The sequence below is a fragment of the Anopheles stephensi genome, chromosome 3 (genome assembly GCF_013141755.1).
Source record: "Anopheles stephensi strain Indian chromosome 3, UCI_ANSTEP_V1.0, whole genome shotgun sequence".
In the NCBI taxonomy this organism is placed as follows: domain Eukaryota; kingdom Metazoa; phylum Arthropoda; class Insecta; order Diptera; family Culicidae; genus Anopheles; species Anopheles stephensi.
The window spans coordinates 4610001-4622431 of record NC_050203.1 but is presented as its reverse complement, the minus strand read 5'-3'; the positions used below and the strand labels follow the sequence as shown (position 1 = coordinate 4622431).

Below are 12431 nucleotides of genomic sequence, written 5' to 3'. Positions count from 1 at the left end.
CATGTTTGGGTTTTCTTCCGATTTTCCATAAAAATACACTTTACTCATAACGCTGCGAACCAAACAATATCAAAAGAGTAGTTATCTTCTCTCTATACACCTTGGTCGTAAAGTGACAGCAACTGCTGCCAATCTAGCGGTGCCAGCCGATGAGCTAATGCACGTACAGGTAGAAGAAGCAAAAATTTTAGAAGAGAGTTTTCGTTGCCAGACGTCGCCATCTTTAAGCAGCGCAGGAAAACGTACTTTACGGTGGCTTTAGGCGGAGCGAACAGTTGAAAAGATAGCGAAACGTTAGAAAAGTGTGTGGCACAGCCATTGAAACTAGTGTTGCGGTAAGTCGAATGACGAATAAAGCACAAAATTACTTCTTTTTCTACGTCGTCACGTAAGAGGCGTCCTTGGGAGTTTGGGAAGTGCGCCGTGCGTGTGTGTGTGTGAGTGTGTGCGAGTCGCGTGCGAGCGAACCGTATAGTTTAATTCTTTTGAAATAAGTGAAATGTTGTAGCAGCAAAAGCTGTAGCAAAAAGAAACGTGTGAGCTGGGATGTGTAAAAATAACTAGGGTTGTGTCGATTTGTAAAACGAATAAAGAATAGTTTCTTATTCATAAGAAGGAAATCATTCGAGAAGGAAGGGTGCGATGGTGGTGGTGATGGCGGTGGTGCGATGCCCTTGCATCGTTACATATCCGTATCTTCTCTTCGGAGGTTTCTTCCTGCTGCAGTGAGTGGTCTAGCCCCTGGCCGAATGGTCGTTTTGGTTGTAATTTTGATTCGCTGGAATGCGTACACCATCGACCATCGGGAAAGTTGCCTAAAATTAAATTAAAATGCGGTTCGTAAGTAAGTATTGTAGGCAGGATCGACCGCTCAGTAAGTTAATCGCTTGGGACTTTCGCATAGACTTATGTTTCGCAGAATTATGATAAAGTAATATGTTAATCACTTGGTTGCAAAAGGAGGTTGTTAAGATGACCGGCATCATGCTTTCCCAGTGCGTCTATTGATGTTGGACGTTGACGCGTGCGTAGAATCGCTTCAGCTGAACCTCCAAGGGCACCGTTCAAATCCCGGTCCAACTCCATCAGTTTTGGTTCTTGTACCGCTGAAGAATCATGGCTTACTTTGCCCGATTTGTTTCGCATATGGCTATTTGTGATTTAAGCCCGCCCCGAGTTGTGTGTATTTTTAATTTTTATCTTTTTTAAGCAAATATGTTCTCACACATCAAATATAAACAAAGAAACGTTTTAACTGTACAGGTGCATCGTTTTCCTTTGTATCTTGAAAGTATCATTTCTTTTTGCGTTAATGTGTTCGCTCTGATTGTTGTTCGAATGGATTCCTGCTTGAGTCATGTTCTTTATATCACATGTTATAATCACAACAAAGCAAAAGGAATCGTGTTTATCGAGGTAAGAAATGAATGATGCAAAGAGAAAAGAAGTGATGTTTTCCTAATATTCATGAAAACAACTAATTCCAAACATTATATCGATCGTGTAGTCCGAAATGAAATGCTCTACTGTGTGGAACAGTTTGTTGTGGCCTTCCTCAATACTTCTAGAATGAGGGGCCGAAATGAATTTCAACGCGCTGAGTCGAAGAGAATGTTTCAGAGAGGGTAGATTTATTTAAATGATTTATTCGATAATGAGAATGCCTTCTGTCCTGTGTAAGAGAATAGTGCCCAGCGGTGCATATCACGGTGTTTTATATTCATACATCATGCAATTGTAGGTCAGTAGAGCTAAGTCCAAATTCACAACACTTGGAAAACTCGTCCAGTTGTCTGGTCCCCTTAAAAATAAATACTTTGCTTTGATCGTTCTTTTAAAACGTTTGGCTTGGGTAGGTTCCGGCTGCAAGGAACTGGACGGGGGGCATCACTGGTTCTGTCGCTTGGACGAGAATCGCTTGAAACCACGAAGCTTCGGTGCAATGTAGCGAAGCGGTTTCTTCGTGGTTGTCATCAGCATCATAACGGGCGCTTTTATCGTGGTACTGGCCACCATCGCCTCGGTCGTAGCTTCCGGATAGTTCACCATCGTCGTAGTCGTTTCGGCATAATTTCCGTACCCGAAATCGAACGACGATCTGACGGTGGTTGTTTCGGCCATTGCTACCATCATCGGATCTTCGGTGGTGCGCCGACCACCATCCATTTCGGTTTTGAGCGACTCAAAGTCAAGCTTGCCGATGTTGAACGTTTCCTCCAGCTGGCTGGCAAGCGACTTGATCATTGTGACGTTCCGCGTGACGACGGCATTGTGCAACTCGGCAAACAGTAACTCCGACGGAGTGCTGTACGTGTTGCTGCTGTTAGGTGTCTCTTGCTCCTTGGCAGACATGGATTCTTCCCGGAAAACGTAAGGAGTACCACGCAGATACTCCTGCACTGCCTTCGGTGCTTTCGAAGCGGTCCGGAACTCGAACTTACCCGTCTTGTGGTTAAACACGTACTCCGACTGTTCGAGATCCTTTAGCTTGATCTCCTGCGCCTCGCTCGAGGAGGTGGTTGATGAGTACGTGGGTACTTTCGTCGGAGGATCCACCTTGGTACGCAGCTTGCTCACGATCGGTTGACGATCGTTCTGATCCGTCGTCAGGATGCTGGTGTACTCATTGGCCACACTAACGATACCGTTCTGCTTTTTCATCGTCATTGCGTTGGAGGGAAACGTTACCGGGCCCGTGTTTTCGCCCGGCGCAACCTTTGCCTTTTCCGCGAGCGTTTTCGCTGCCGATTTGGCCAGCTCGAGCAGATCTACCGGATGTTGCGGTTCTTCCTGGGGCTGCTCTTGAATTTCAGCGGGTTTGTTGTAGGTCGGCTTGGTGGGTGTTGCCAGGATCTCCTGTCGACTGTGGTGGCGCTGCTTTTGGTGTTGGCGGTCGTTGCCTTTCGGACGGTGGGTATTGCTGACCTTGTGAAAGTCCTGCTCCAGCTTCAGCCGATGCGCTACTTGATTCTCCGCCTTCGGTGGCCAATATTCGACGTGTGTTCGCTTTTTCTGCGTCGTTCCGGTGGCCGAAGTTTTCTCCACAGCGTCATAATAGTGTTCCGAACGATCGCTGAACATGGTACTGGTCGGTTTCGGCACGGCAATGTTCTTGATCACCGTTACCGTCTTGTAGCGCCCGCTCTCCGGTGATCCCATGTCGGTGGAGGAATAGCTGTACGACACATCGCTAAGCATTACGCCCCGTTTGAACGTCGAGAAGCTGTGCGGATGCTCGATCTCTAATCCCTGCGCAGGGAGGACGCTTACGATGGCGATGCAAGCCGCGAGTAGATGCATCTGGCAATTATAGGAACATAACACTGTTGATGAAATTTTTGGATTTAACAATTGAGCGACGTGATAGAAATAGATAACTAAGCGACAACTTCTACGCCGATAATTGTGTAACACTTCTCCCCCCCAAATCAATCCCCGCACTCCTTCGACTCTTCCGTTGCAACAGACGACCCATTCCTGAGCAGGCCGGCGTGGGCACCAAAATGGAGATCATCAATCCAAACGCGGCCATTCTTACCAACTTCGAGGTTATGACGGCACTGAAGGACATGAAGAACAGTAAGAAAAAGTACGGCTTGCGGAATCTCGCCACGATCACGTACGAAACGGTACAGTATCTGGAGGACACACCCTGCAAGGAGCAAACGTCGTCCGGTATCGTTGAGTTTCTGCAGGCGATGAAGGAGTTCAACCTGACCAAGAACGAATGCTTGATGATGGTAAACGATCCACCATCGTCCCCGCTACACATTCAGCTGATGATAGAGGACTCGGACGAACGGCTGACGGAGGAACAGGTCAGCCGGATACTGGAGCACGCGGCCAAACTGAAACCAGCGGCAGACGGGCAAAACTCCACGACGGGCGCGGTACAGATGGACAGCTAGCTTGCTGGACGGGACGGGAATCAATTTTTGTCTGTGGCCTCTCGAAATGGCTTCCATTGTAAATATACTTGTAAGAAGAAAGCTTCACCGACCACTTCGATAGAGTATGTGGGACAATATGACCGCGAAACTGTGAAAAACGTCCTTGTGCTAATATAAATAGGAGTTCCTCAGTTCCTTTATCCTCATTAGCCGTGTTTGAACACATTTCAATTGTCGCGACGGATTTTCTACAGTCTTTCAGCAATGTCACATTGGTCCGAATATGATTACAAGTTACAGCTACAGGTGATTGCTACTAAACTCACTTTTAGCGGTTTCATTTTCACTTTCTCAACAGCGATCATGTAAATGGGACGGTATTTTCTTCTAAACTGGTATATCGATATACACACGCAAACACACACACACGCAACACAGGGAAAGAAAGGTGGACGATTACTCACTCTGATCGCGACTGCTGTAGTTCGGTGCGAGGCTGCTTCACTTTATAGTGTTGTGAATTTTCCGACCGGTCGGTGAAAACAGGAGAAAGGGACGATTTTCCACTACCCCACTCCTACTGTTTTGGTACGGAGAAGAGAGGGAGAGAGACATACACGAGGCGCGGGTGCATTTACTTTTTTCTGGATCTGGATGGATTAGTAGAAGCAATTCCTAAGCCATATTCAGTATGTATTCAAGACTGCGGCCCCACTAGCCTCATCTTTTAGGCATTGATGGTGCCCACATTCAATAAGGCTCAAGTTCCGTTGCCATTTTCCACGCGAAACGAAGGCTGTATGCTGTATGGATTGAGGGTTGCACGAAAAGGGACTTCGGTTTTTAGATTTTAAAATTCCAACTGGTTGAGGAAAATATCAGAAAAAAACGTTGCTACAAATAATAACTGTAGTAGAGACATGTATATCGAGCTCATCGCTCAGATGGTTATATCCTTGCACCAGGTATGAGTCTGTCTCTCTCTCTCTCTCTCTCTCTCTCTCTCTCACTCTTCTTAGCCTTACGATCTCCTAAGGTCATGCGTGCCATTTTTGGCTTACTAGACTTAATAACACCACGTAGTTGATTAATCAATACTCTACTACGGGAGAACTTTGATCGATTTGGTTGTCTTGAGAAAGTTATTACTTCATTGTTTTTTATTCATTGTGGTGTTATACAGGTAAATTTGGTTTTGTGTCTACTACTGAGTATCGAATGAGATTGTTAATGGCATTCAATTTCACCATAAAAGTTACAATATTAATAAACAAATGAATTAAGCAAGACGTTGTAGATCCAATAATGATAATACGATACGAACAGTAACTAGCTTGAATTGCTAATATGTGAAGCTAATTGTTTCATGCGACCAATGTAGCATAATAAACACTTTAAACAAACACGCAAAAAGGGGTAAGACTTTTGGTTCAAAAACCCAAGACTCCAACTGGTAATAAGCCATCGAGGCGGGTATTGAAAGAAAAAGTCTTCAAGTCTGTTCAACACGTGTAGTCACTGTTATTGGATGATATTTGGCTCAAAGAGTCTCCAATAAAGAGAGTACCAGGGGTGGGGCCCCTATTGCCAGTTCGCCAGAAATTAAGAGGACTTTAGGCCAAAAACAGAGAGAGAGAAATTCTTCAATTTCAAGGAGCATACAAAAAGCGCGTCTGTAGTAACTTTCCGACCTGACTTCTCTTGGCCCACCCGCTTTTCCTTCCTTCGCGGGAGCAGTGCTGTTGCTGTACGATAGGTAAACAAGTAACTGGCCGGTTTTGTGCGTGGAAAACTGGTTCTCTTGTCGGAAGATCACCACCACCGGATCACGCTTGTGTGGTGGCTTCTGGTTCGTTAATGAGTACACATGAACACCTCAACAGAAGAGCAGAGCATACACATTCAAACGTACGCACTAATGGCGCGTGAGAGGGGAGTTGGTGGTGATGGGAGTAGGGTGCTATCATCGAGGTGTTTTTTGGTGCTACAATGTAAAAATAATAAAAATTTCGTGTGTGAACACGTCTTTAAATATTGGCTCTATTATGTCACGCGATCGTTTGCGGCCGGGAAACGTTTGCGCTTGCCGTCCATTCGCCTGAAGGATTTATTATTATTTAGTATTTTATTTCGAATGCTTTTCTTTTTATTTTCTCCTCCCCCGTAGGATTACCATCGGCGACACCCCCCCGTAGAGCTTCCTGTGGAAATCTGTCATCAAACAAGGCAAGGTAGTAGCTGCACTGAGCCACCGATTACAGCAAGTTCATCATAAGGCGACAAAGTAGTGAAGCACCACGAGGTTGTACGGACGGGGACCGGACAGTGGATCGAACTTGTGAAACGAACATTTGTATTAGTTGAGCTGTAAAGAGGAAGAATTTGGTGAAAAGACAGCCTATCAATCAGAAAACTTTCAACGTCACACAGCCTTGTTGCGTTCCTATCCTATTTTGCTTCACTTCCGGCGGTGCTGGATGTTGTTGTTTTCCAGCAGAAAGGCGTTGCGACCGTTGTGATCTGAAATCGAAAGAAAAGGCTAAGCAAAAAAACCCCCAAGAGCAGCCACGTACGTACGGTGGCGGGCGACGGAACTCCTCCACTGTCGTCGGGTGTTTTGTATTTCCTGCGCAACAGAACAGCACGCAGGTGCACCACAGGAGCGGTACAGGAGCAGCAGCAGCTGAAACAACGACCGCCGCAGAGCCATGAGTGTGATCATTCGTCTGCAGAACCTGCCCTTGGCAGCGAATGCGTCCGATGTGCGCTCCTTTTTCAAGGGTCTGTCGATTCCCGACGGTGGCGTCCACATCGTTGGCGGTGCGCTCGGTGATGCGTTTATAGCGTTCAGGTTTGTATCGATTCCGTTTTCCTTATTACTCTCGATTGTTCTCGAAGCACAATGCACATTACTTTACTGACAATGCTGGGGTGGGTTGGGCGATATTACATCTTTCTCATGACGAAGCAAGACAGTACCGCGGAAATTGTGCCTTCGCAGCGTATTATTCCAGGGTGGTGCGCTAGTAGCCTCATTCGTTGGGTTGATACTTCTTCTTCATTGGCACACCAACCTCGAGAGGTCTCGGCCTGCCATCATTTCTGGGGCTTTCTGTGACTTGATTTTACCCGTAGTAAAGTAATCAGGCCCTGCGTACGGGGAGAGGCGGTCTGGATGGGATTTGAACCCCGGTTCTGCCGGGTGAAGACCGGCGCCGTTATCGCCTCGGCCACCCGACCGCCTCAACTTGATACTAGACTTCGCTATCCTATACCTCAATGGCTTCCATGAACGCCATTCTTGCATTCAAATCATGAGGATTAGAAATCTCTAACAACTTCAGAACACGCACTCAGCGAGAGAGCTAGAGATTTGTTTTTAAAGTGTTTTCTATAAGAACATTCGAAGCTGTGCAGTGCAGTCTGTTGAAGTTGATAGATGGATGAGCCAGCTGTCCGGGCCATCATTTTCCCCAGGAAATCGTTATCCTTCAAGATGGATGATCGATCTTTTCACTGCATCGCCATCGCCCAAAAGCCATCGCAATGCACGAATGTGGTCGTTACACAACTAACCTTTCTTCGCAAGCGTAAATGAAGGGATACCTCATTATTCCGTCATCATCCCGTGAAGCCGGCATTTCACAATATTAACACGCCATCGAAAAGATTCTTCGCGGCTTTGGCGAACCATTTTTCTTCGCATGCAACGCTATGTGTCATACACGTCCAGAAGTTGTTGCCGGGGTTCATATTTTGCGGTATCGTATCGCCGGCGTACGTGCGTACAACTAATCGCGAATCGAATTCGCTAGACCATTTCTTCTTCAAACTGCTGGCGGGCAAAAACGCACACACCAAACAGTCGTCACCGGGTCCGCGTGAACCGTCTGGGCGAGAGGGAAACTAGTTATTAGGTTGAACCCGGTGATCGGGTGGTTATAGGTATGGGATTATATCATCAGAAGAGGAGGAAAGCAAACATATACACGCTCTCGCCGGAACCTTCCGAACTGAACACTCACGTGCTGCTGCACCCGGGTGGTTGGGCCAGTCGGAAGTGCAAATAGCAAGATAAGTTACTATTGCAGGATCGTATCGAACCGCGTAATCGTCGATCGTGTTATGCTTGAGATTACGCCAATGATGTTGTGTCGTTGGGTCAGACAGAGTTATGCTACGCGAACAAAAAAATAAAACATACTCTCGCCATTTTTTTCCTCTCTCTTCTATCCGCCATTTATATCGTAGAAATCCGCGATTCAGAAGCGGAGAAGATGGCCGGGCTTTTTTTTTCTATTCGCCCGCACACTGTGTCATACAAGCGTACCCGTGTAAAAAGCTCACTGATTGGCGATAAAAACCTGACCGGAGGTAGCTTTTAGGTGTCTTGTTTTTAAAACTCGCGTTACATATGGATGCTGGGTATGTGTTATGGCAGACACAGGGGTTGGTGAGTATGATGACGATGCTTCTACTTTCTTTCACGATCAAGTTCGTTGCATTGCGTTCCGTTTGCGTTTCGGGTGCACAAGTCACAGCCGATTCGCGTGCGCATTATAAGGAAGAGGAGGTGCAAGCAACGGCGAGCAAAACTGGATTCTCTTCTCTGCTCCAACACGCACTGTCTGACGAATCTGGTCTGGACGGGGTGGTGCGTCTAGTTCCCTTTTTCATTCGGTGCACATTGTGCTGCGACAGTGGCTCATGGCTGGAGAGACATTCCGAGACGTGCGTAGGCCGTTGTGCTCTGTGGCTGCCTCTGGAGACGGGGCGGCCTCCCTATGGAAAGATTCATTCGTCTGGTCGGGTTTTTGTGATCGTTTTTTTTTTTAACGAAAAAGGATCGTCTTTGGGAGTGGCTAATTGAGGCGGTAATGAGGCCCATTTACGATGCAAAGCTTGGAAATTTGATCTCACTCCATGATGAAGGTAAGCTTAGGCAGAATGAATCACCATGTGTGTGGATTGACAAATCCATCGGTCCTTGTCGGTACATACTTCATTATTCCCGCTCCTGTAATGTTTGGTAAGTTGGAACACTGAGTTAAAGAATAGTACAAATTTGTCTACAAAGAATTTACATCCAATTAGAGTTTCCCTTTTTTTGGTTGGGGTATACTAAATAAATTCACCATTTTGTATTGATTGATTTTGAATATCCATTGAGTTTCCAAAACAATTTTTCTTTTACTAAATTTGAATTTTGGACTTTAATTACGGATGACAAGATCAATACAAGTAGCTGAACTGCTTCGTTGAAATGGCAGGGAATTGAAAGCGATTCAAATAAAATTCAAACGACTAAAAGAATGTCTATGAAGCATTATTCCCATAGGCGTTCTGTTCGTAAAAGTTTGTAAGTAACGATGACGTCTTTCCAATGAACCGTTTTTGAAATAATAACCGTTTAACCGAATAATGCCCGAAAGTAAACCACAACGGTAAGTACATCGAGAACAGCTTAACCTGGTCTCTCTTCAATCGGTTCTTAATTTTGGGATTCTCTGTAATATCTCCGTAATGCCCCAGCAATGTTAGAAAGTATGTCATTACTTCGCTAGTGGTCATTTTCACGAACGCATTACTCTAAGTACTACCTTTCTTTTGCTATTCCTTCTTTTTCTGTCCAAATTGTAGCACCGACGAAGATGCACGCCAAGCCATGGCGCTTAATGGAGGGTTCATTAAGAATGGACCAGTATCGCTGTTGCTTTCGTCCCGTGCCGAAATGCAGAAGGTGATCGATCAGGCCCGGAAGGCCGCCCTTGCCTACATGCAGCTTAAACAGGCTGCTGCTGCAGCACCAGCACCGGCGGTGGCCACCGTGCCGCAGGTGGCATTACCACAGACGACCAACGCCAGCTTACCGACGGCATTAATCGCCGGGATACATCAACCAGTGAATCCCAGTTTGGCTGGGTTGTCTTCGACAGCGAAAGCGACAGCTGCCGCCGCCGCCGTACAACAACCTCAACCACCGGTAATATCGTTGGCCGGCTTTTTGGCGAAAGCTTCCGCCGGTCAGCTGAATAATGCAGCACCGACGCCCACCACCGCACCGGTAACCACCTCGTTCAGTCCACTGTTGGCGCAAGGATCGGCCTACAACGAAATACCCGGTTTGAGCTTTCTCTCTGCCGACGGGAGCGCTCCCGATGACGTCTGCATAGTTCCTCCGCAGCCGACGGCCGGCAATAATGGTTCGCTTAGCGGATGGCTTTCGTCACTGACTGGATCCGGTGCGAAGGGAGGAGGACCGATGGTGAATGATGTCGTCGTTCCCCGGCCGATCATTGTGAACGATTCGAGTCCGTGGAAATTTTTGAAAAAGGATCGTCGTAGCCGTAGCCGTTCCGTGTCACGCGACCGCGTCTACCGGATAAGTAGCCGATCGTCTTCCCGCGAACGTGGCGGCGGGCGTCGTCGCAGTCGCTCGTCGTCACGCGACCGAAGACAGAAGCGGGACGGTAAGAGTCGATCTTCGTCCCGCGAACGTACCAGCCGGTGGTCACGCAGTTCGAGCCGGGAGTATGGTCGAAACCGGCCGCGAAGCAGCCGCAGCCGTAGCTCCAGCCGTGATCGCTTTGGACGTACGCGCCAACGAAGTCGATCGCGGTCGCGTGATCGACGCAGTCGCGACAGCACCAGCCGCGATCGGTACGACGGCACATCGAACGGTGGTGGTCGATCGAACCGTGTTTCACGCTTTTCGGACCGAGCCACATCCGATTTCGTCGGTCAGCAGCAATCGCAACAAAGTGCGATGAACAGCGTATTTGCGACGGGCATGAACCACGCGGTTGAACCTATCTACGGGCTGCATACGATCCCCGGCGGTATGGAGGGGAGTCATGGACGGTTCGGGTCAAACCAAGCGGGACACTTTTCGACGGTCAGTGGTAAAATTTCACCCAGCCCGTTTGGGAACGGCATGATGAACGGTGGTAGCGTTTTTCGTATGACATCGCCCCTTCCGGACAGTGTGTACTCGGGCGGCAGCATGAAACCGAACAGCGGTCTCAGCACGAGTGATTTTGCGGTGAAGCTGTCGAACTTTGAGCTTTCCACGGGGTACGGTGACTTTCGGCGGTTCTTTAGATCCGCCAAGATCTCCACGCAAGGTATCAAGATGATTAACGATCAACATGGCCGACGGACGGGCATTGCTTATATTCAGTTTTTGAACAAAGAGGGCAAAAAAGTGCGCTGTTGCGCGATGGTACGATAATGCGCCGGAACCGGGTAAGAATCGAGTCCATAACGGATCAGGAGTTTGAATCGGCGGTTGACTCGTTTAGACCGGGCAGTGAAACAAAGTCACAAGATGCGTCAGGCTGGAGGGACGGCCGCACGGTTAATCCCTGGGACATGAGCCACGAAGACCCGCGGGGGGGAGGAGGAGGGTCGGATGATGCGAACGAGAGGTACCGCAATCAACTGTCGGGTAACGATGCAGCGGGAGGACATGTCAGCACGTTGACGGTGTGGAACTTACCGTCGTTTACCACCGAGCAGGACATTCTGAAGATGTTTTCCGATTTCACCGTCGTCGAGGTGCTGATCGTACGCAACCATTACTCACCGAAGCAGATGGATGGGTACGTGAAGTTCCACCGGCCGGAAGACGCCCGGGAAGCGTGGTCGCAGCTGCATCGACACTATATCGGCAACAAGAAGGTGACGGTACGCGCCTGTGAGGAGATTGACTACGAGGTAGCGAAGAATGAGTACGAGAATCCGGGGCTGGTGGAGGATGATGGTTCGGGTACCGAGCACCGAAACACTAACGGGCAAAACGAGCAGGATAACGGTCCGGCAAACAACTCCGATTCCGAGAATATGAATGGAAACAATTCCAACGGTCGCAACGGTAATGGTCGGCAGGGTCGTGCCAGCAAGCAGGGCACACGATGGGGTTCGGTTGAAAGGAATTTGAACGACCAAATTGATATGGCTGCTGCTGCTGCTTCGTCGATGAATTTTATGGACGGCCAGCAACTATTGGATGGTGATTCCTCCAGACCCAATTCGGAGGCGAACAATGCCTGGAACAATCGTGACCCTCGACGGCTCCGGGACGACGATTCGGGAGATAACGGTGACGATAGCAATAGCAACTTCGGCAACAACGCCAACATGAACCACGGCAATAACTCTGTCCAACATTCGCGTGATCCTCGCAAACTGCACAGCCGGTTCGGTGGAGGTGGCGGCAATTCCAGTGGGGACAACAGCGAGATGTTCAAGCGCACTAACTGGCTGCTGCTGCGGAACGTGGACTTTCACGTGTACGAGGAGGACGTGTATGCGTTCTTCGGTAACGATGGATTCCAGGCGAAAACGGTACTGCTCGTGCGCAACGAGCGTGGTGGCCGCACGGGCGAATGTTTGGTGGAGTTTGGCTCACCGAGCGAAGCGCACCATGCCGAATCCAAATCGTCGCAGAATCTTGGCCGCCGGAAGGTATTTGCCAGCCATCTGGATCGCGGCCAGGTTGCGGATCTTATGGCACGGTTCAACGCCATCGCCCAGGGTACG

The 12431-nt window shown here is 48.4% G+C and overlaps 2 protein-coding genes across 2 annotated transcripts in view; one reads left to right on the top strand and one right to left on the bottom strand.

Annotated features, from left to right (window-relative positions):
• The first annotated feature begins 126 nt into the window (after window positions 1-126).
• Window positions 127-12431, top strand: part of LOC118510227 — a 13094-nt gene continuing 789 nt past the window's right edge. Inside the window, 4 exon segments of the mRNA XM_036051793.1 lie at window positions 127-335; window positions 6058-6741; window positions 9531-11092; window positions 11095-12431. The exon segment at window positions 11095-12431 is cut by the window's right edge and continues 789 nt beyond it. Coding sequence (XP_035907686.1) covers window positions 6599-6741; window positions 9531-11092; window positions 11095-12431 — 3042 coding nt within the window. The 5' untranslated portion in view covers window positions 127-335; window positions 6058-6598.
• LOC118510228 lies at window positions 199-4353 on the bottom strand. Its single transcript, XM_036051794.1, has 2 exons — window positions 4217-4353; window positions 199-3300 (listed from the first exon to the last, which is right to left on the bottom strand). Exons 1-2 carry the CDS (start codon window positions 4253-4255, stop codon window positions 1888-1890), a joined length of 1452 nt encoding a protein of 483 aa, XP_035907687.1. The 5' UTR covers window positions 4256-4353; the 3' UTR covers window positions 199-1887.